Source organism: Caretta caretta, chromosome 6 (assembly GCF_965140235.1).
Source record: "Caretta caretta isolate rCarCar2 chromosome 6, rCarCar1.hap1, whole genome shotgun sequence".
NCBI lineage: Eukaryota > Metazoa > Chordata > Testudines > Cheloniidae > Caretta > Caretta caretta.
Window position 1 is genome coordinate 119,442,366 of NC_134211.1, and position 24,136 is coordinate 119,466,501.

Below are 24,136 nucleotides of genomic sequence, written 5' to 3' on the forward strand. Positions count from 1 at the left end.
CACACATTCCAATTTTGGCACCAGACCATCTTGCGATAGAGTACATCAATAGGAAGGGGTACTTCTCCATGGTGTTGCAGGTACTTGTGGATCACTGTGGGCGTTTCACTGACATCAATGCGGGATGGTCCAGGAGGATGCATGACGCATACATCTTCAGCAACACTGGACTGTATAGAAAGCTACAACCAAGGACTTTCTTTCCAAACCAGAAGCTTACAGTGGGGATGTTGAAATGCCCATAGTGATCCTGGGAGACCCGGTGTACTCCTTACAGCCGTGGCTCATGAAACCTTACATGGGAAACCTGGACAGCAATAAGGAGCGGTTCAACAACAGGCTGAGAAGGTGCTGGATGACAGTGGAATGTGCCTTTGGAAGATTAAAGGCGTGTTGGCGATGCCTTTATGGCAGTTTAGACCTTAATGAGGATAATATTCCCATGGTCATAGCCGCATGCTGTATGTTGCATAAGCTCTGTGAAGCTAAGGATGAAAGGTTCGCTCAGGGCTGGTGTGCTGAGGCAGATCAGTTGGCGGATCAAAATCAGCAGCCAGATACCAGAGCTATCAGAGGTGCCCCGAGGGGGGCAATTTGAATCAGGGAGGCTTTGAGGCAACACTTTGAAAATGAGAACAAATAATGTATATGTCTGCGATTGGTGCTTCAATGTTACATTACATGTAGTTTTCCTAGGAAGCAATGGTGACATTTGGGGCCTTATATTCCAGTAAGCAAATGATTAAAATGCCTGTGCATGTATTGGTAGTGCTTGCAATCTCAATTTGTAGAGAACAAATACAGATCAGTTACCATTTGAAAACTTTGCTTTTATTGCACAGTAAATAGCACACACAAACAGACAAAGACAGTTGGTGGGAAAGGAGGAACCAAGGAAGGACAGACATTCACAGATATGTGTAGATCCATCTATCATTGTGTAAGTTGTCTGAGGGGGTAGAGTGAATGGGAAACCGAGAAGTCCCGGTGCAAAAGGAATGTGCGGACAGAATTGGGGGGGGGCATGGGAAAGAGTTCTGAATGTGCTGCAGGGGAGGGCGAGCACGGATCTGCTCAGTCTGCAGCATTCTTAAGGACTTTAGCATCTGTGTTTGCTCCTCCATTACTTTAATCATCCGCTCAGTTGCATCCTTAAACTCCTGATTCTCTTTTATGTCCTGCCATTTGGCTACCCAGCACTCCTTGCGTTCCCTTTTTTCTGCATTGGAGCACTGCAGTACCTCCCAGAACATGTCTTCTTTGCTGCATTGTGGGTACTTTCTTATCTGGCTCAGATGCTCAGCTGGGGTGCCTGGGGTGTTCCTGAAGGCCACATCTGGTGAAGCACATGGGACAATGCACAGAAGCAGGATTGTTTAAATTCACACACAGCACTGAAATTTCAATTAAATAAACGTTTTGCAACATTGCTATCACCCTCACTGACCCTAGCCAGGCAAACATCTCTGTGAACACAAAAAGCATGGTGAGTGTTTGGGGGCGGAGGGGAAGAAGGGCACGCCTCATGGGGAAAAGAGCATACTCTCTTTGCAAGTTTCAGAGGAACAGCCGTGTTAGTCTGTATTCGCAAAAAGAAAAGGAGTACTTGTGGCACCTTAGAGACTAACCAATTTATTTGAGCATGAGCTTTCGTGAGCTACAGCTCACTTCATCAGATGTTTACCGTGGAAACTGCAGCAGACTTTATATACACACAGAGAATATGAAACAATACCTCCTCCCACCCCACTGTCCTGCTGGTAATAGCTTATCTAAAGTGATCAACAGGTGGGCCATTTCCAGCACAAACCCAGGTTTTCTCACCCTCCACCCCCCCACACAAATTCACTCTCCTGCTGGTGCTAGCAAGGGTTGTGGTGCAGCATGCTTGGAAAAAATTTCTAAAATTCTCCCACACTTTTCCACAGGCGGGGATCATTCTAGCAGATATCTCACTGCTATGGGTAAACAGGGAAACGAGGGTACATCTACTCCATGCTTGTGGCTTCCACCCTGTTCCCTATGCTGCTCACGTGTTGCAGCTTTGTTCCCTGCACAAGTGATTGCCGAATGGCACAGGAAAGTTTCCTACAATGGGGAAAGGAACAAAGCTGCTTTGCCATGGAACCTTTGGCAGAGGATTGCGGAGTACCACCAGGAAACTTTCCTGGAGATCTCTCTGGAGGATTCCCATGAGATCTTGGCTTGCATCAACACCCTGTTCTGCTGTACCGATTAGCTACACAGCGAAATGTGCAGCTCACAGAAACATAGCCAGCCTTCCACACTTCTATACCCTGAACCCAACTCTGCACTACACAAACCACAGCCACTTACCAGGCATCTCCTCTCCTGCTTCATGCTCACCTGAGACAACTGCTGAGACTGGCTAGACACCTCTGGAGTGGAGAACAGCTCCTGGCTGCCTGCCGCACCGGGTGACCCCACAGGGAGCTGCACATTGTCATCTAATGCCACCTCTTCCTCAATAACTTTGTCCTCCGGATTAGGTCCTCTTTCCACTACCTCCTGGTCCGCTGAAGTATCCACTGGGCTCTTGGCAGTGGAGGTGGGGTCGCCACTGAGGATAGTGTCCAGCTCCTTATAGAACTGGCAGGTTTTAGGTGAAGCATCGGATTGACGGTTTGCTTCCCTCGCCTTATGGTACGCCTATCTCAGCTCCTTTATCTTCGCTCTGCACTGCAGCGTGTCCCGATCATAGCCCTTTTCACACAAGCTTTGAGAAATGTGCCCATAGGTATCCCTATTCTTTTGGCTCAAATGCAGCTGTGACTACACAGCCTCTTCTCCCCATATACTGATCAGATCCAACAGCTCAACAATGGTCCAAGTGGGAGAGCACTTGGTGTGATAACCCGCCATGGTTACCTGGGAAGATGCGATAAGACCTCTCCATGCAGAGCCAGAAGGAAATGGAATTTCAAAAATTTCCAGGACTTCTAAGGGGGAGGGGTGGATGGTTGTTTACCTGGCTGCAGGACAGTGGAGTTCAAACTGCTGACTAGAGCGGTCAGCATGGGCCTTGTGGAACACGTACTGGAGGCCAATTAAAGTGATGAACTCAAGCATGGTGTCTACACTGGCACATTGTTGAGAAAAATTTAGAGGAAAAAGACGTATGTCTCTCGTTGGGGTGGTTGTATTTTGTCACCAAAACCGGACATTTTCCCCAACAAAAGTCACATTGCAGTGTGTACGCATTCACTGTTTGGTTGACGAAAGGCAGTTTTTGTTGACAAAGTTTGGTAGTGTAGACAAGCCATAAATATAAGATGAGAGAGAACAGGTGGCTACAACAAAAGTTGTGGGAAGGTAAGAATGAGATGATTATGATATGAAAAGTGTGGTAATCTTCCTTCAAATCCATTCCAAGACCCACTTATACTGTGATGTCCACAAGAAATTAGCCCACTAATAATGATTAGCTCAATGGCCAAGTGAGGATAGTGGCTATTTACACAAAGAGTAAAAAATATTGACGTATATTCCTCTGTTTTCCCCTTTTGACCCAAGTGGTTAGCCAATTTTTGGAGCCCAGTGGGTTGTTTTGATTAGGAGTAGAAACTGATGTTGGAATCAGATATTTCTTTGGCCAGGTGCAATCCTATTTATTTATGAAGAGTGTACAAAGTCCTGTTTCCCTGAGCACCACAGGAATCAAACAGGAAATAATTTATTTGCTCACAATTCTAAACTTCTTTCAGCCAGTACTCAGTGCAAAAAGCTCTCTAACCTTATTCTCAGGGCCATGATCCCAGTGGATGTTCTGATTCCTTGGCTTTCTGCTCCTGGTCTTTCTACTTCTCTGGTGTTTTTCCTGATTCTTTCTTTCCCACAGACACAGGTACCTCCACCAAACAATATCCAGTGACACCCCTCCTCCCCTATGTGCCTTGCATGTACTTCTGTTTTGGGTGATGACCTGCATCTGTGTTTTGACAGGAGGCTGCTATTGTTTCAGCTTTCTGGTTCCACCCTGCAGTTTAATTTTGTCCTACATTTACTCCAAACGAAGGGTGGCTGTTACACTCACCAGATCTGGAAATGGAGGCACAGAAAGATTAAAGCTAGAATTTTCAAATTTGTGCATATAAGATAAGGCATCTAAATCCATATTCAGGCATCTATATAAAAGTGATTTGATTTCTAGAAGTTCTGGAGTCAATTGAATCTGTGGTGCTCAGCACTCCTGGACTTGGGAGCTTAACATTAGGCATCTGAGTCTGAAAATTTTGATCTATGTGACTTGTTGAAAGGTAGGGACTCAGTGTCATTGATGAAATTAGTCCCTTGCTTAGTCCACACTGTCTCTCATTCTGTTGAGGTGCCCCTCATCATCATATGTCACAATGGCTGCTCAGCAGAAAAGCTGGCTCAGGGAGCTTGTGATGGCAGTGCTGTTATCAGTGGTAGTCCAGAAGGAACTGCTCCTTATCGCTGCCAACCAAGCTGGGTTCTTCCCCAGCATCAAGGGAGACATGGTTGTGTTTTTCCTAGATCCTAAAGGCCAGCCTCAAATGTCTGTAATAGGACTGTGAATAACCTGTGATCTTCAGGAAAACATATTGCCAACTTGCTAACCCTAGTGATCAGTGTGCAGTTGCAAGGCTATTTTACTTTTTAAAAGACAAAAAATGGAAGCTGGTATGCTCCTTTACACTTCCAGGTGTAAAACAGAAGCAGGGGCAAGGAGGAGAGGGAAGGCAGCCCCACGCTTTGTGGGCTTACAAAGGCTGTTTCTGTTTATGGAACAAGTAAACAATATCAATCAATTCCCCCTTCTCCCACAATAGAAATGACCCATTCCACTTACCACTATGGCAAGCCTTCAAGGCAGAGGAAAGTTAACACCAGGGACAGGGCTAGCGTTTACCGATCCTAGTTCTAATCCTGTAGCATGCGACTGACCTCTCACCCACTATTTATCAGCTGGCTCAGCCTCCAGGTGGTTGGCAGGACAACTTGCTGGCCAGAAGCTGAGCCCGGCAGCAGTGTGTGAGAATTCCGAGGCTGGGGTTACTGTGGAAAGGCCTCAGAGGAGAGTTACGGGGGGGTGCAGATACTGAAATTAAAATAAGGTGAGGGACTAGGTCGTGAGCAAGGGAGGGGAGAGGAGGAGTCAAGGGGGAGGTGGGGAAGCTTCGGAGTGGGGGAGGGGAGTCAGTGGGGAGCAGGGGTCGGGGGGCAGAGGGGAGCTGCCGTGGGGGGAGTCTGTAGGGAGGGGGGCAGCTCCCGCGGGGCGGGGAGAGGGGGTCAGTGGGGAGCTCCCGTGGGGGAAGGAGGGGAGTGGGGGCAGCTCCCGCGGGGGGCGGGGAGAGTGGAGGACACAACCAGGGCTCCGGGTCTCTGGGACGCTTCAGAGGCGCTGCCCCAGCTCCCCGCCTCTTGTGGCTGGGGTGGGGGCCCCCCCCCGGCCTACCCCGCCGCGACGTGCGCGGGCAGCGGGCCCTGTCCCAGCGCCTGTCCCCGGCTGCCCCCCAGGCCAGCAGCGGCCACTCCCCGGCGGGGGCGGGCTCTGCGCCGCGGCGGGCCTGGAGCAGGGCGGGGGGAATGGGGGCGCTCGCCCAGGCTGCGGCTGCCCTTGGCCCTTCATAAATCCCCAGGGCTGAGCGGGCCCCGCCAGTGCGCTCCGGCCATGGAGTGGGCCGTGCTCCTCCTGCTGCCCGTGGCGCTCTGCGCGCTGCTCTACCTGCTGGGCCGCTGGCTGCTGGGCCTGGACGGCGACCTCACCCTGCTGTGGGCGGAGTGGCGGGGCAAGAGGCCAGGTAACCCCCCGGTAGTGCCGTGCCCCGGGCCGCGCCAGGGGGCCGAGCCCTGCCCCATCCAGAGCTGGGCGCAAGAGCCGGTGGGGTAGAGCCTGGCGGGGGTAGCGCCAGCCTGTGCCTCAGTGGGGCTTTTGTGCCCCGGGGACGCTCATTTTAATCCGATTTAGCTAAAAAGGGGTGGATTCATTAAACTACGTTAAACCCCTTGGTGGACCCCAGTATTCACCATTCACGTGGCTGGATTCAACTAAACGGAATCGCTGCCTCTTTGATGGTGAAGAGAGTGTTCACACCGGAGTTTAATGCAGTTTAACTAATCCACTTTGGATACACACGTTATAGTTAATTTGGATTGTTTTCCTAAGTGCCCCAGTGTAGACAAGCTCTGGGGTAGACTCAAGGGAGTGTGTGGGGATGGGGGGTAAGGCTATGGGAAGAATGCTGGGATCCTTGCAGGGCTGTGGTCATGGTGTAGAAGCCAGAGGAGGAGGAGGGGGTCCTGGTGTAATGGTGGTGAGGAAAAGCTGTGGAGTAAGAGTGGGATAGTCACAGGAAAGTGTAGGTAGGGGTGGGATATTTAGGAGTCTCTCCCACATCCCTATTTATACTACCTTTTGAAAGAAGCTGAAGGCTGGCGATAACCTGCCTCTGACCAGATAATGCTGATGTTTGTGCCCTGCATAGCTGTGGAAAAAACAGGGAAGAGGTCTTTTGAAAACATTTCTGTATTCCTTATTAGTGCCAACCAACTGCTAGATGCTTCACAAATGTGCAGGGAATTAAAAAAGTCACACTCATACCTTTTGAAAAAGGCCAGCTATTTAAACATTTTGACATTAGGGCAGAAAAGTTAATCTGCAAGACTTGTCCATCTCTCTAGTGTCTGAGTTCTCATCGGTGGACACGTGAAGATCTAATGGAGATAGTTATGGAAACTTCTGTAAGAGGTTTCAGTCTAGTTTTCAGTCTGTTTTAAATACATGCCCACCAATACAGGGCTAATAATTCTCTTTCTAGATTTATTCTAGTATGATGTCTAATTTGTTCATGTTGTTACTTTTATAGCATCACAAGCTTGCTAGGTATTCTACAGAACAAATAAGAGACTGCACTATTTAGAAAGAACAGAATGAATAAGGGTAACAAATAAAATGAGGGGATGGGGGTGAGAGAGGACAAGGATTGCAACAGTTTACAAGAAAGTGTTACTGTTCCTCTGTCTCCTCCTGCTCCTGAATTTGCAAGCTGCTTAGGCCTTCTGTAAGTTTTCTTCTCTGTGTATCAGGCTAGCTTCCCCTCTTCAAATCCCTCTTCAGAGCTGACTGTCTTACTTTATCAATTAAATTCAGCCCAGGCGCTCAGTTTCCACTTTCATAAAAACTGTTAATTAAAAAGCCAATAAGGAAATTAAGCACACAACATGAACAGATTGTGTGTTTTCAAGCTCTCTGTATAATGTCCTCCCAAGAGTTTTCCCTTTCCCTTTCTTTATTGCCTTTCAGCACATCCTGATATCAGAAGGATTTCACAACCTGTGCCTTTTGATTTTAAGTTCAATAGGGTAGATAACAAGTATCTTATACTGTACAGATGCCATGTGCATCAATGTTAAAAAGTTCAATGTTAAATAACAGTTATAACTATTTGATGGATCTTTCTAACATAGTTTTCTTGGTTTTACATTTTGTTTTTGTGCTGTCAGGTTGTTTTATATTTGTTCATCAGTCCCTCTCCCACTTATATATATTTTGGTCCTGTTTTGGTTCCCATATTTTATAGTAGCTACATGTAACCTGTTTTCAGGTGCAGATGCAGCCAACATATTCTCAGTTCTTTGATTGGACATAGGCCAGCAAAACTGGCCTTGTAGAAAGCAATGTTGATTCTACAAAAATGGATGCCTTGTGGCTTGTTTATTATTGGTAAGGCTCACAAGATATTGGGCATTGTATAAACATAAAGGAGGCATGGTCCCTGACTCAAAGAGCTGACAACCTATGGCTTGATACTGCAGGCTGCTTTGTGTGGTCAAACCCTATGCCTATGGGCAGTGATGAGCTGCCAAGATCTTAACAACAGGTTCCCTCCTTACCCTATGAGGGGGTTGTTGCCCACCCCCACCCCCCGGGACTCCTGCCCCATGCAATCCCCCTGCGTTCCTTGACGCCCCCCCAAGACCCCTGCGCCATCCACCCCCCTCCCCAGTCCCCTGACTGCCCCCAGAACCGGGCAGGAGGGTCTCGTGGGCCACCGTAGTGGGTGCCCACCCCACCCCTAAGAGCTAGAGGCACCTGCCGGGGGGTGAGGTGGGGAGTCCCGGTGGTGCTTACCTGGGGCAGCTCCCAGGAAGCATCTGGCAGGTCCCTCTGGCTCCTAGGGGTGGCGGAGCAGCCGCTCCCCTACTGATCACATCAAAAGTGGCGCCTCAGGCACCGACTCCCTGGGTGCTCGGGGGCTGGAGCACCCACGGGGAAAATTTGGTGGGTGCAGAGCACCCACCGGCAGCTCCCTGTCCTGCCCCAGCTCACCTCCGCTCCGCCCCCTCCCCTGAACCCACCATCCTGCTCTGCTTCTCCGTGCTGCCCCCCTGCCCACCCTCCCGGCTTCCCGTGAATCAGCTGTTAGGTGGGAAGCCTGGGAGGACTGAGAAGCAGGCCACAGCTTCTCACTCAGGCCGAGGGTGGCAGAGGTGAGCTGGGGCGGGGAGTGGTTCCCCTGCGCGCCCCTCCCCCCCCTGGGTTACGTGCTGCGGCGTGGGCAGCCCTCCTCACGCACCCCCCACCCCAGCTCACCTCCACCTCCCTGGGCCTGAGCGGGAAGCCTCTGCCTGCTTCTCAGCCTGCCCTGGCTTCCCACGCGAACAGCTGATTTGGGGTGGCGCGTTCAGGGGAGGAGGCGGAGGCAGAGCGGCGGTGAGCTGGGGCTGGGGGTGGGGTGGGGAGCTGCTGGTGGGTGCTCTGCACAGGGCTGGGGCACCTGTAGAGTCGGCGCCTAAGGTGCCGCTTTTGGCTGGTTAAATTTAGAAGCCCTCTTAGAACCGGTTGTCCCTCGCGGAACAATCGGTTCTAAAAGGGCTTCTAAATTTAACAACTGGTTCTAGCGAACCGGTGAGAACCTGGCTCCAGCTCACCACTGCCTATGGGGCTCCACATGGATAGAGGGTCCAGCTGCTCCAAGTGGTTTGTAGGATTGGGGCCAAAGAATAAGGGTACAAGATGCAAATAGAAAGGTCAAAATGATGATCTGGCCATAGACATACAGGCAGCTTTGTGGAATCCGCTCATGACTTCAGTTTCACTGAGACTACTATTAAAATCCTGCTTTGAGGCTAAAGGGAGGCTCTATTTAAGCACTGCCAAGAAATCTATTTATGACTTCTTGAGGTCCCTTCCTCCTATTCTACTCAGTGCAGCATTCTGAAAGTTGATTATAACTAGAACACTAGTTCTAGTTCTAGAACACTAGCCAAAAGATTAGCACCTGTAATATAAAGAGGAAGGTGGTCTTATGGTTAAGACCCTGGACTGGAAATTATAAGACCAGGGCATTTCTTCCCAGTTCTGCAACAGACTGAGTGATTACTTTGGGTGTTCTAGTAAGAACTGGTTCTTAACTGTGAGCCTTTGAAAGTCAGGTTTTGCTCAAGTGCAGTATATTATGTGTAACTCTTTCACTAAGGCGATAATGGTTTTCAGCCTGGGGTCTGCAGACCCCTAGTGGTCCACAGACTATGCCTAAGATTGCCAAAGGGATCTGCATATCCATTTGAATTTTTTTTTTTCATTTGCAAACCCCTAAAAAGGTTGAAAACCACTGGTGTATAGGTAAGGAAGGCTGTGCTTAAGCTGTAGACTGAAACATTAAGGGTATGTTTACGCTGCATTTAAACATGCTGCAATAGTTTAAAAGAAAACAAAAACAGTGACATTGAATGTCAGAGCCTGGGTCAGCTGACTTAGGCTTGGGCTCTGGAGCTAAAAATAGCGGTGTAGACACTGGGGTGGAAGCCCAGATCCCACATTTGGGGAAGATCTCAGGCTGAAGCCCAGGCTCTAAGTGTCTACCCTTCAATTTTGTAGCCCTGCAGCTTCATTCCCTTGAGCCCAAGTCTTCTGCGGGCTAACTGTGGTTATGCTGCAGGTCTCTTGTTGCAGTTTAGACATACCTAGTATGTGCAGTTCGGCAGAGGCAAGATCTCCATAGGATTCCTTGGCTTGATTCCTTCGCTCAAACCTCTTGTGGTGCCAGAGGATTAAAGGAGGACTCCAGCATGCCTTTTAAGATGTGTGTGGGAGCCGTTCTCTGAAGCATGTTAGGAAGTGCATCGCTCCTTAAAAGTTTGAAAGGAGGCCTGCCTCCTGTGGAATTCCCTACTGTGTATAGGACAGGCTGTTCCAAAGGTGTTGAGCCAAATAGCTGCAAGTTGTGAAATGTAAACATGCTTTTGCTCAGCAATCAGAGCTTCAGATTGTCTCTCCCTGCATAGGTTTTTATGGTGATGGTTGGCTGATAGTCTCTGGATGCCTTGCAAAAAGGACCAAGGCAAGCCCGGGTCCAACCAGCTGACGTTCTTCCGCCTCCCTAAGTGGTTGCTAGGTAGTGTGTATGTGTGTGTACATACGCACACATGTGCCTCTCTTTACCCACTTCAGTCTCTTTAGTGGTTGGTTGCAGATATTGGGGGAAGGCTAGGCTAAAGAGATAAGTCTTGCACACCTTTTAGAAGACAGTGAGGTTTGTGGTCATTCATACCTCTTCCAGAAGTGTGTTCCATAGACTTGTGCCAGGTGATGGGAAAGTGTTATCCCTGCTTTCAGGAGTTTGACCCTTGAGAGTGACTGTTTCACTCCTGGGAAGTGTAACTCGGAGGATTGAGACACCTCCCTCAGTGAGAGATGGTCATTTGAGGTCCTTCAAGTTACCTACAATGATAATCTCTATTTTCAGAGTAGCAGCTGTGTTAGTCTGTATCCGTAACAAGAAAAGGAGTACTTGTGGCACCTTAGAGACTAACAAATTTATTAGAGCATAAGCTTTCGTGAGGTATGCATCCGATGAAGTGAGCTGTAGCTCACGAAAGCTTATGCTCTAATAAATTTGTTAGTCTTTACGGTGCCACAAGTACTCCTTTTCTTTTTGCGAATACAGACTAACACAGCTGCTACTCTGAAAGCTATTGACAGATCTTTTTCAAACATGAGAATAACAATGGTGTCTTTAGACCATAAATAAGATCAATGTTCCATGCTAAAGGTTTTCTGAACTGCTAAACTCTCACATTTTGGACAAATTATTTCTATTCCACTTGCATATTGCTGGTCAAATTGTCAGCTGTTGTTAATGAAGTAAACACTAGTTGAGTATTTGTCTCGGTGTTAGAAAAACAAAAGGAAAACTTTAGCATATGCTAGATTGATAGAGCCCAAAAATCTGTCAGTGAATGAAAGCAGAGTGATATAAAGTTGCACATTCTTATCTTTTTAATATTCAGTATATGAAGCTACAAATAGGTAGGACCCTACCAGATTCACAGTTGGTTATGGTCAATTTCACAGCTAGGGGATTTGAAAATTGGTAAATTTCATGTTTTCAGATGTTTAAATCTGAAACTTCAGGGTGTTGTAACTGTGGGGGTCCCACCGAATCCAAAAGGGGATTGTGTGTGTGTGGGGGGAAGAGGGGTTGAAAACTTGTTGGGGGGGGGGGGTGCGTTTATTGGAATTGCCACCCTCACTTCTGTGCTGTCTTCAGAGGTGGACTCCAAAGGCAGCAACTGTGGAGCTTTCTGCAGCCTCAGAAGGTTCATCGGGGGGGTCTGATCTCCCCTGTGCTGCTGGGAGTTCCCCAGCCTGGGTCCCCTAGCTGCTAGTCCTTGCCAGTTGGGGAGGGACAAGACTTGCTCCTCCTCTGCATGGCTACTCTTGGGTACCTCTCCCAGCTGCGGATAGCTCCGCATGCCCCCCACCTCACTTCTTGAACTCATCGCTCTGCAGCTGCAGGGGAAGGGGTCACTGTACAGCGTGTGTCCCCCCCTTCCAGATGCAATCATTAACTTGTATCAATAAAATAAAGGTCATGTGAACTTGACAGGATTTATTGATTGACACTTTACAGCAGCATGTCACACCAAGACCTCAACTCATTGATTGTTAGATATGGTCATTGGGGAGGTTTTGTAGTGTAGTGATCTCAATTGATTGCCTACCCGAAGTCACCTGGATTACTGTAAAATGAGTGTCCAAAGTAAATCAAAAATAATTACTATAGCAGATCGTGTGAAAGAATTTGGAAGCCAAATTCTACATGCCGATGGTGACAAACTATTTTGTACAAGCTGCAATGTTTCATTGGATCACACGTTGGGCAACAGTTCAGCACCTCTTAAACTCGGAAACCCATAAAAGACTGCTGCAGATAGTGCACTGCTGGTAAACAAAAAGTTTAAAAAAAAATCAAACAATTTCTTCTTTTTTAGAAGATGGCAGAGTGCTCTGATACCCGTCAAAAAGGCTCAAAAGTTTCAACAACCTGAAGCAGGGTTCCTAAAAGCAGTGCGTATTTCTGACCCTGCAAAAATGCACCTGTAGAAGGTGGATTTAACCTTGCTTACTGTAATTCTTGACTTTGATAAGAATTGTAGGCTGGAGATGCCTGCTTACAAAAATACTGCAAAAGAAGTGGACTGTAGTTTGCCTGTGCTACAGTTTTGGAACTTAGTGGAAGGCTGAATCCCCCATCTTGGAAGGCTAGTTCAGCGCTGTCTGACAAATCCAACAAACTCTGTGGATGCAGAGACAGCCGTGTCTAACCACGGAAAGGTGTTTTCAGCACAGAGACAGGGAATGAGGGAAAGACAATTGCTGGATGCTCCATGTTGACATTCAATTAATGATGAGCTTTGAAACCAGAACAGCCCGTGGGCCCCTCCCCCCCCCCCACACACAGTTGTTTTTGTTAACTTAAGACTGTGGTTCTGAAGTTTGAGGTTACCAATTGAGATCACTACCCTACAAAACCATTTCAGATGCTGTATCTACCAATCGGAGAGTTGAGCCCTGAGTGTGATTTGCTGCTGTAAAGTGTCAATCAAAAAATTCTGTGAAGTGACTCATCTATCTATCTGTCTTTTTTTAAATAAGCTAATAATTGCATCTGGAATCAGGGGCAGTTCCCTGTACAATGTTCTCTCTCCAGGCAGCTGCAAAGGGAGGGGGAGAGGAAGTGAGTGGGGAGGAGGGGTGTGGAGAGATACCTAAGAACAGCCCTGCAGGGAAAGAGCAAGTCCTGTTCTGCCTGGACTACCAGCTAGGAGCCCCATGCTGGGGCACTCCCAGCAGCACAGGGAAGATCAGACCCAACTCCACAAGCCTTCTTCAGCTGCAAGAACCTCTGGGGCTGCTGCCCAGTCCCAGAGCATCCTACAGCAGGGGGAGGCACCCAGAGGTGGGACTCAGCAGCTGTGTGGGGTATGGACAAGTCCTGTCCCTCCCCAGTCCAGCTGGAACTAGGAGCCCCCTGGCTGGGGCACTCCTAGCACCAGGGGAAGATGGGATTTCACAGGGAAGGGGTTATTTCACGGTCCGTGACACATTTTTCACTGCAGTGAAATTGGTAGGGCCATACAAATACAGGTGGAAGTCGGCTATAACAGGGTTTAAAAGAACTGGATAAATTCATGGAGGCTAAGTCCATTAATGGCTATTAGCCAGGATGGGTAAGGAATGGTGTCCCTAGCCTCTGTTTGTCAGAGGGTGGAGATGAATGACAGGAGAGAGATCACTGATCATTACCTGTTAGATTCACTCCCTTTGGGGCACCTGGCATTGGCCACTGTCAGTAGACAGGATACTGGGCTGGATGGACCTTTGGTCTGACCCAGTATGGCCGTTCTTATGTTCAGTTCCAAAGTGTCTTTCCATGTGTGTGTTCCATCTATGTGATGGAAGCATGCCTATCATCACCATCATAAACATCTGTTAGTTATCTGCTGCCTGTGTTACCCAGGATTTTCAGAACCCAAAGCAGTGGTAATTTAACTGTTTTACTTCAGGCGGTGTCAGGAATAAATCAGTGGAAACACAGTGCTTCTGGCTGATTGAAATATTGATACAAGTAAGTGTGCTCTTTACTCCTGAGGGTATTCTATGCCTAAAAATTCTGTGCACAATATATTAAAATTCTGCAAGTTTTATTTGTCAATAAATAAATGCAGAGGCTCCAGCATGACAGTGGGGAGCACAGGCCACTGGCTGCACAAAGGTGGGAGATCACCCTGCAGCCCTCCCAGCCCCGGGACACAGACTTAGCGGTGAGGCTGCATCTGATCCTGATGCAGCACAAGGCCTGGGCCTGCCCCAGAAACACCATGGAGCCCTGCCTCTCTGCGTCAGGCACACCAGGTTTGGGGCAGGCAGGCTCAACCAGGTAGGATCCAAGTGTGGAGGGGCTCTGTGGAGGGATTCAGGTGTGGGGTGAGAGGATTCTGTGTGGGACCATCTGGGTGCAGGCAGCTCAGTGGGGAGGTCTAGGTGTGGGGATCTGGATGCACAGAGGCTTGTTTTGTGTGGGGGGGTGTTCAAAGTGCAGGGGAAATTGGACTGTGCAGGTGCAATTGGACTATGCAGGGGCTTCCAGGTGAAGGTGGTTGGGGCTCTGCAGAGGGGTCTTGGTGGTGGGGAAGTGGGGTTTGGTGAGGTGGGGGTCTGGGTATAGCTGGTTGGGGGTGTGGATGTGGGGGCTCAGGGTGGTGGTCTGGGTGCAGGGGTGGGGGTCGGGAGGCAGGGGTTCTGGGTGTAGGGGGGCTCCAGATGCAGGGGTTGAGGTTCAGTGGGGTGGGGTTTGGGTATGGAGGGGTAGGGGGGTTCTGGATGTACTGGGTGAGGCTTGGCAGGGGTGTCTGGGTATGGGTGGCCCAGATGTACAGGGGTTGGGATGGGTGAGCAGATCCCTGTACAGTGACCCCTCCCCCCACAGCTGAGGAGCAATGTGGGGAGGAAGCAGGGGAGGATGTAGTGCTTCCTGCAGCTGGGGGAGGTTTCTGGGTGTGGGTCTGAGTCTGACACAGCCCCAGTCACTTCTTGCAGGGGAAGAGGAAGTCCCATCCTCTCCTGCCTCCAGTCCAGCTGGGACTAGCAGCTGATCCTGGCTCAGGGTAGGAGCCACAGGCTGGGGTGTCTCCAGCCCCGCGGTGACACCCCAGCTGGCTGCTCCGGGTACCTGAAACAATGTACCTACACAGCTAGGGAGTGGTGCATGACTGCTCTTGCAGCTTCCCTTTGCTTCCCTGTCAGTAATCTTTTTCTATGGGAAAGCGAAGAAGTCTGCAGGGGACATGAATTCTGTACATGCACAGTGGTGCAAAATTCTCCCAGGAGTAGCCCTTATCTGAAACTACTATTTATTCGATTTAAGCACACACAGACAGAAACAATAGGTTTAGAACACCCCAAATTACCTAGAATCTGTGAGATGTTATCGAATAATTAGCAGCAGGTCAGCGATAGCCGGTCACTTTCCTGCCATGGAGTATGGTGTCAAAAAGTCTCTCAGGATAGCTTCAGAGAACTACTCCAAAGCACACTCTATTATCTAGTCTTTTTATAACTAGCTTTTACAAAATACAGAGCTCATACTGGGTCATCACCACTCCTAACTCCACTAAACTACTTACCAACAAAACAGCCTAAGATTGTTAGGAGTATGTCTACACTGCACTTACATCCGTAAAACTTTCGTTGGTCAAGTGCATAAAAAACCCTCCTCCCTGACTGACAAAAGTTTTACTGATGAAGAGTGCTGGTGTGGATGGTGCTTTGTTAGTGGGAGACGCTCTCTTGCCGACAAAGCTACCGCCCCCTTGTTGGGGGTGGTTTTATTTTGTTGGCACAAGGAGCAGCTACACTGTGGTCCTTACAACAGCTCTGCTGTAAGGGCACAGCTCTGCCACTGTAAGGAGTGCAGTGTAGACATAGCCTTAGTCATAAGCTGCTATATCAAAGGTGCCCAAACTCAAGATCTTCAACCACTTACTTTTTTTTGTCTCAATTTGTTGACTCTCTTCTCCGCTCCTCTCTTTCTGATTAGAAGAAACTGCAAGCCTGCAGCCAACATTTGACCTTGCCTCCAGAAGCCCTGCTTATTCAAATGAACCCTTACCTATATGGTGTTCTGTTTTATTAATTCATGGTGGCTGAATGCACACAGTATGATTGCAATTAGCTTGATCAAATTCTGGGGTAACTTTACCCCCAATTACAGGGCAACACCTGTGTCATGCTGCCCTATCAGTTATGTTCTTACGGCAAGAAAATGAAATTGTTTAGATGTATTTGCTATTTGTAGGATGACCTTTTTCGGACACGTGTCTAAAAATACTGAACATCACGACTTTATCAATTAAGCAAACATTTATCAAGTTATGTTTAAAAACAAACAAACGCAACCAAAACCAAACCTGGACCAAAGATCAGAGGATACAAGTGATAGAAAAACACAAGATAAGCCTGCCAACTCAAACATGGTTAAAACTGTGCTCATAGATTTCCACCTCCTGTCCCAGAACAAAATGTATTGAACTTTGTCCATAACATGTGTGTGCTATACAACACAAATATAATGGAGATCATCTATGTAAGGGAGGAATAAGAAGAGGTCTCAGACTTTCTTAATATCTCTTTGAGTGTAGTCCTCAGTTTCACTAAAGCTTACTTAAAAGGATCTCCAATTTCTCAGAATTGGACCATACTTTAGCGGATATAGCAATATTCTGAGGATGCAATCGAAGCCAAGCAGTTAGGGTCAAACAACTTTCTGTGCTATAAATGTGACAAGGAGAGCAAGAGCAGTATATCCTTTGGGTGTGTCTCGTCTATTGAAACAAACTAGGAGAGTTTTCCCCAAACCTGAGGAAAAGATAATTATAACTGAGTAGAACTTCTTATAATGCATCAAAGGTATCCTCTTTGACTTAAGCAGAATGCAAATGTGGGAAAGGAGCATTGATGACTACTGCCTTAGCTAAGGATCTCTTAAAGTAAAATGGAATCACTGAGCCTTGTTGTAAGTCTTCATGGGAATATTATCCCAGTGGATTAGAAACTGACAGCCTTCTAAGTGGAAGCTATGGTCAATTGTCTTAGCACAGCAGTTCGGTGCTTTTGTAGCAATAAGTGCTTTCTAAACTAAATTTTGATCACATTTGAAATCTATAACTGAAACTTATTTAAAATCACCTTCTGGTGGTCACTGTGCTTCTAAAAAGATATGACCGTGGCGTGTAGGGACTCTCAGAGGAATCACAAGTCCGTGTCAATTCTGCTTTATTACCAACTAAACAGACACTTTTTAAACAGCTCATGCTCTGTGGTGTTTTTGGGAGGAGGGATGTGTACTGTACGAAGGGGCTAACATCTGGGCTTAATGTAAAAAGGTCTCTAGATTCTGCCACCCATTCTCATGCTGAATAATCGCTTCTCTCACTTAATAGCATGGATTGCAATAGTTGCAGATGAAGGTACTACTCAGTCTGGGTACATCTACATAGCCACTGGGAAGTATGATTTCCATCTTAAATAGATAGACGCATGCTAATTCTGCTTGAGCTAGTGCCTAAAAACGGCAGTTTGCCCACCGTTTCTCAGGCTAGCTGCCAAAGCAAAGTCCTGCCCGATCCCCTAGGTCTGCACTTGCTCAGTCTCAGCTGCAGCAGCATAGGCAACGGGTACAGTGCTATTTTTAGGCATTAGCTCCATCAGAACTAGGGCATATACTTCTACTTGAGCTGGGAATCCTGCTTCCCCACGGCTATGTAGATATACCCTCTGAGTAAGGGTTGCAGAATCTGGCCCAAGTGGTGCTGCTGCTTGTAATAAACACAGATTGCAATCTGAGGGGTATACACAACGCATGTAAGAATGGGGAAGGCAGGTTAATAGCTGTAAAACAGTTAATATAAAGTTCCAGGGTATACATTACATCTGGAGTCAGGCTGTAAGTTCTATCATTGGCAGATGAGGGGAGTTTGTCTCAGACTGTAGACCAGGGATCGGCAACCTTTGGTATGCGGCCCATCAGGGAAATCCACTGATGGGCCGAGACGGTTTGTTTACCTGCAACGTCTGCAGGTTTGGCTGATTGTGGCTCCCACTGGCTGCGGTTTGCCGTTCCCGGCCAATGGGAGCTGTGGGAAGCAGCGTGGGCCAAGGGATGTGCTGGCCACCACTTCCCACATCCCCCATTGGCCTGGAACAGCAAACCGCGGCCAGTGGGAGCTGCAATCAGCTGAACCTGTGGACACTGCAGGTAAACAAACTGTCCCAGCCCACCAGCGGATTTCCCTGACAGTCCGTGTGCCAAAGGTTGCCAGTCCCTGTTGTAGGCGTTTGTTTGTCACCCACGTATGTAGCTGAATGCTTGATAGCTCTGGTTCTAGAGCAGGGGTGGGCAAACTTTTTGGCCCGAGGGCCACATCAGGGTGTGAAACTGTATGGAGGGCTGGGTAGGGAAGACTTTGCCCCCCAAACAGCCTGGCCCCTGCCCCCATCCGACCCCTCCACTTCCTGCCCCCTGATTGCCCCCCTTAGGTCCCCCCCCATCCAACCCCCCCCGCCCCTGCCCCTAACTGCCTCCCTCCCCCCCTCGCCCCAAACCTCTGCCCTATCCAACCGCCCCCTTACCATGCTGCTCAGAGCAGCATGTCTGGCAGCTGGGCCACCCGGCTGGAGCCAGACACACTGCTGCACTGCCCTGCATGAGCGCATAGCCCCGCCGCTCAGAGCACTGCCCGTGCGGCGTGGCTACGGGGGAGGGGGAACAGCAGGGAAGGGACCGGGGGCTAGCCTCCCAGGCCAGGAGCTCAAGGGCCAGGTCTCTACAGTCCCGCGGGCCACCTCTGTTCTAGAGAATGAACATGGATTGGGAAATGTGCTCTCCTCAGAGTGGATAAGTATAGCCAGTTTAAGGTGACTGTTGCACTTGGTCTAAATATGAAGAACAATTCCATCCGACTAACCTACCCTGGGAAGTGTGAACACTCTCTTAAACTATGGTGGTTCAGATCTCTAAATTTTTCCCATCTCCTCCTCTTCCACTGGTGAAATGAAATCGAGGCCTTGTGTTTATACAGGAGCTATGAAACTCCAGGAAAAAATCCAAACTGCACCAGAGGGATTTCTTAGCTGGCTGACACATACTGCTATGCTGCACAACCTCTCATGCATGTTGTGTATCAGAGCACAATAGTTAACCATTAACACAATTCTATTGTAATTCTTTATTTTAAAACACTCATTTAAAAATGAACCATTAAAAGTTCTTCTCAACAAAAACACATACTGGAACAAATCAGTTCTATGACTGGTCTCCAACAGTATTCTATTCCAAGCTCTTCACAGAAGAGCAACACCCAAATTGATCCAAATGTACTTGCCAAGATGCAATACCATTGTGATGCTGAGCCAGTGAGGGATAAGCAGCCAGCAGGCTAAGTGATCCAAAATCAACCTTTAAGACATTAGAAAAGTATTGAAATGGTAACCAGGGCCATTCCTTGTGGATGGTTATCAAAGCCATGTTAAATAGATGGGAGTTCTGTATTGTTGGAGAACTAGAAGAGAATACTAATTGTATTTGTGTTTACCTAGATCTGTTAGAAGTATAACAATGTGATCTAATAAACTTTTAGATGCTAAACTTCTGTTTCTGTCTGTAATGTTTCATTATTATATTCTATTGATTCAGAGATCAAAAGGGAATATTGACAATTAGATGAAACTGGTGGTGCAATAATATCATTGTCTTTATTTCTCTTTGAAGTTTGTAGTAAGCTACCTATGAACCTTTCAAAAGTTAATTGCCTTATGCTAATCAATGCAACTGGTTATCAGTGTATGCCTAGGAAAGAGATTTACTTCAGAGCAACAATGTAATTACCTATTCATCATCCAAGGAATGCCTGCTGTGGTCACTTTCTGCCAAGAGGTTTGTCAGCTGAGCTTCAGCTATAAAAACTTTAGAGCCTCATCCTTTATCTCAGATCTGCTTAAACTTTGTCAGGGGAAACTCAAGCCACAAGACTGAGGTCTCCTTGTATGTCCTGGATTATCCCTGCAACTTTTCATGGAAGAATTTGAACAAACTGTGCACATGGACTGCCTATTGGACTATAATCTATTGAACTGATTTTGGAAGGACTCTTACAGATCAGCAGTTCACCATCTCTGCTATGAAACTGACCCAAGAACTTTATTCATGTCTGTATATATAATAATTTTTAACCACGGTAACTTTTTCTTTTTAATAAATCTTGTTTTAGTTAATAAGAATTGGCCGTAAGCATGTATTTAGGTGAGATCTGAAATATTAGTTGACCTGGAGGATATGGTGTCTGATTTCTTGGGACTGGTAGAACTCGATGAATAAGGCTTTAAATAACCCTCATTATGTAGGCTTGACTGGGTGGGAGCCGAAGGCTGGATTGCTTAAAGGGAACTGTATTTTAGCTCCATAGTGACCAGTTAGGTATTACAGAAGCTGTTTTGTTACTGGCTTGATGAATCTAATTATTAGAACAAACCACCAGTTTGGGTGATCATCTTCCCTGTTCTTCACAATTTGCCCCGATTGAGCATTCTCAGTGTGGCCCCTCCAAAGACCATGATCACTTTGGTGTAGTCTGGTTAGGATATACATTACCACAGGTCAATTGGGTTTTGGGTCAGAAACACATACTTGTCAAAAGTTAATTGATATTGAGAGGTTAAAGATTAATTACGAGTGAACCATATTCATATGATGATCTTTCAAGAAAAACCCTTGAAGAGTTGTGCTCACAAAAGGGGCTGTCTTTTAAGGAAAATGTTCTCAGATCAAGACCTGAAAAATCTGTTTAAAAGACCGTGACCAGAAAGCAGGGTCTCCATCTGCATCTGTCCCAGATGCAGTGGCTGCAATAGAAGCAGTTAGAACACTAGCAGTGAAAAACAAATAGCAGTTAGAGCATGAAGCAAAACTGGCAGATCTTCGATTGCAGGAAAAGCAAAAGATTACAGAAGAAGCTGACAGGAGAGCCAAAAAAGCTTACTACCGACATCTAGCAGAGGCTGAAATTGAAAAAGCTGCTCAAAGGAGGCTGGAACAGGCACGTAGAAAGCAGGTAGAAGCTACTACACTCCAGCTCTAAGTCCTGAGAGAGCAAAAGAATCTGCCACAGCCTGGAAATCGATGTCGTCTCAATAGCAAAAATTTGGAGAGGATTTGTCCTATTCACAAAGATACTGAGGATATAGAGGAATTTCTGTCTATCTTTGAATGTCTGTGTGAAGTTCATCCTATTCCAGATGGGCAGAAGATGCCTGTCCTGGTGATTGAGATAATCTTCTGGCCAGTGTTCTGATTGGCAATGACATTATAACTAGGTTGCATCCAGTTTAATGTCATAACTAGGGACTGGGTGATTATGACACTTCCATCTTGTCTGTTGTTGGGTAAGGATATGACAACTTTGTTTCATCAGGCTGATATGACCAGAGCGCACAAGGAAAGCATGAAGGTGATTGGACTGTTACGCGCTACCCATGTAGAAAATTGTGACAAGCAGGGAATTGGAGCTAATCATTAGAATAAACCACCAGTTTGGGGGATCCTTTGCCCTATTCTTTGCTGTTTGCCCTGATTGAGCATTCTCAGTATGGCCTATTCAGTGACCATGGTCACAACCATAATATAGGGGAATATATATATATATATTTTTAACCTCAGCTGAACAGTGGCAGTGAATCAGTCCTAAATAGCTGGGGGATGGGAAATCTGACCAGTAGGAGAGAGGAGATTAATTTTCAACAGCAAAGGGAAGAGGGGACAAAAGTGTGTCTATGCTGAGAGGACACATGCAATATCTTTGGTGGTTCAACAAATATTATTTAATTATGTAGGTTTCTTTTTTTGGGATGGGTGGAGGAAGGGTGCGTGTGTGTGTGTCCTCAAGATGGCTTAACAAAATCAGAGTTTGCGGTGTGTTGGGATAAGCTATAGGGAAAAATATGTATAAAAATAGTATGATTGTATAACTTAAAGACTGCACTGTAATGTGCAAAAGGGTGAAATTAAGGTTGCATGTGCCCTTAACTGTGGAACTTCTTGATCTTCTGAGCACTTATCCATGTAACCTTAATAGCTGGTTATACACTGACAAGTGACTTTATAATAATGCTATTGTGAGGTTCCATGTTTCTGTATAAACTGTGCAAATTTGAATCGCTGCCAACAGTGATTCATAAACTGCTTTCTTGGTCATTTCAACAGAAAATGAACTGCCTGACAAGGTCGTCTGGGTGACGGGGGCCTCAAGTGGAATTGGAGAAGAGTTAGCTTACCAGCTAGCAAAGATAGGGGCTCTAGTTGTGCTTTCTGCAAGAAGAGAGAATGAATTGGAAAGGGTGAAACAGAAGTGTCTTGGTAAGTAAAAAAGTAACTTCCATATTATTGATCTGACTTTTGCCATTATAGAAGTGTTGTAAAAAAACTTAATCCATACAACAGGAATACATTCATAATTTAAAGGCAGTTATGAACTTACATTTATTATAACCTAGATGCTTTGCTTTGAGTTTTGTGTATTTTTAGAAAGCTCCAGCTGAAGGATGCAATGTTACAGGAGCAGTAAATGAAAAATGTTTAGGTGCTAAAGTTGCAGATGCATGCGTAGGCACCTAGTGGGATTGTCAAAAGCACTTATCTGCAGTTTTAGGCAATTTAACAGTCTGGGCCTTTTTCTCTTGAAAATAAGAGGGTATTTTCAAAAGGAACACAAGGCACTGTGCCAACAGGGTGGGGTCATGTGGAAATTCTGGAAGGCTCTTAGTGTAAAAGTTAAGCAATAATTGAGCTGTCCAAGATATGCAGCTAAAATTGTCTTTGTGGCAGTTTGTAATCTTCAGTACCATCTTATAGCACAGAGGTGGGCAAACTACAGCCTGCGGGCCACATCCAGCCCACGGGACCATCCTGCCCAGCCCCTGAGCTCCTGGCCTGGGAGGCTGTCCCTCCCTCCCCCGGAGCCATGCCGCTGCGCGGCACAATGCTCTGGGTGGCAGGGCTGCAGAGCTCGGCCTGACCCGGTGCTCTGTGCTGCGTGGCGCAGCTACCTGTCCTGGTGCAGCCATGCTGCCAGCCACCGGCGCTCTAGGCAGCGCGGTAAGGGGGTAGGGAGCGGGTTGGGCAGGGGAGTTTGGGGGGTGGTTGGGGGCTTGGATAGGGGTCGGGGCAATCAGAGGGTGGGGAATGGGGGCAGGTGTCCTGGGTGGGGGCAGTCAGGAAGGAGAAGAGGGGTTGGATGGGGAGGGCTGGTGGGGCAGTTAGGGGTGAGGGGTCTGGGGGTGGTCAGGGGACCGAGAGCAGGTCCCCGGCGGGCCATCAGGGAACAGGAGGGCAGGAGTCCTGGAGGGGCCATCAGGGGGTGAGAAGCAGGAGGGTCAGACGGGGCAGGGGCAGGGCAATGCCTGGCTGTTTGGGGAGACACAGCCTCCCCTAACCGCCCCTCCATACAATTTCAGGAACCCGATGCGGCCCTCAGGCCAAAAAGTTTGCCTGCCCCTGTTTATAGCACCTAAACTTCTTGGTGGGTGTAAGTAGCTCAGACTCCCTGTTACAGATGGGTGTGAGACTATGCTGCTATAGTCCCTGTTGTGTAGACATGGCCTCACTAAACAACAGAAACATTCAGGGGTCCAGTCTGCCTTCAACATGTTTGAACAGGGTAACTACAAGGTTGCACAGGTGTCGCTGAGGAAATAGTTTACCCTGCGGAATATTTTACTGGTATTGATGAATGACATGCCAACAGCAGTGACTTCAGTCTCAACAAAATGAGGTTACTGCATCCTGGTGCACAAGCAGGGACTCCGTATTTGTGGCAAAGGTTAGGTCTAATGAAAAAACACTTGCTGGAGGCAGGAACAAGGTCCAACACAGTATTTGCCCAGCATTGTGGAAACGAGGTCAGTCTAGCCTGCATATATTGGATTGCTATAAATGTAATCATTAACAAATCCTGCTGCAGCCCTCTACTTGCTCTGTAGTGTGCAGATGATGGAAGGAGAAAGAGATTAATGTAGTTATGGCCCAGAAACAATCGAAGATGAAAGAGAATTAGTTACCAGGTGGACTCTAATTAAAAACACGTAAAACACACAAAAATAGACATTAAGATGTGGGGGAAGGGAATAATTTTGTTGCCTTTGCTGTGTGAAGAAGACTCTCAAGCCACTATTTAGGAAGCAAGCTCAGTGCAACTGTGAGAAAGGTCAGTTGTTCAAAACAATAGAAAAGCTGATGCATTCAGCATGAAGACTTGG

The 24,136-nt window shown here is 47.3% G+C and overlaps 1 protein-coding gene and 1 long non-coding RNA gene across 3 annotated transcripts in view; one reads left to right on the forward strand and one right to left on the reverse strand.

Moving 5' to 3' along the window:
* Window positions 1-686: 686 nt before the first annotated feature.
* Window positions 687-5,131, reverse strand: LOC125638305 (uncharacterized). 2 transcript variants are annotated; one of them, XR_007357192.2, is made up of 3 exons: window positions 4,835-5,131; window positions 2,368-4,059; window positions 687-1,336 (listed from the first exon to the last, which is right to left on the reverse strand). It is a non-coding gene; the product is annotated as an uncharacterized LOC125638305 (long non-coding RNA). The 2 variants fall into 2 exon arrangements; XR_007357193.2 differs by having other exon boundaries at window positions 706-1,336; window positions 2,368-3,311; window positions 4,835-5,123.
* A 407-nt stretch (window positions 5,132-5,538) lies between these two features.
* Window positions 5,539-24,136, forward strand: part of DHRS7 (dehydrogenase/reductase 7) — a 35,288-nt gene continuing 16,690 nt past the window's right edge. The window contains exons 1-2 of the mRNA XM_048853869.2: window positions 5,539-5,786; window positions 22,086-22,238. Coding sequence (XP_048709826.1) covers window positions 5,657-5,786; window positions 22,086-22,238 — 283 coding nt within the window. The 5' untranslated portion in view covers window positions 5,539-5,656. The remainder of the gene's footprint in view (window positions 5,787-22,085; window positions 22,239-24,136) is intronic.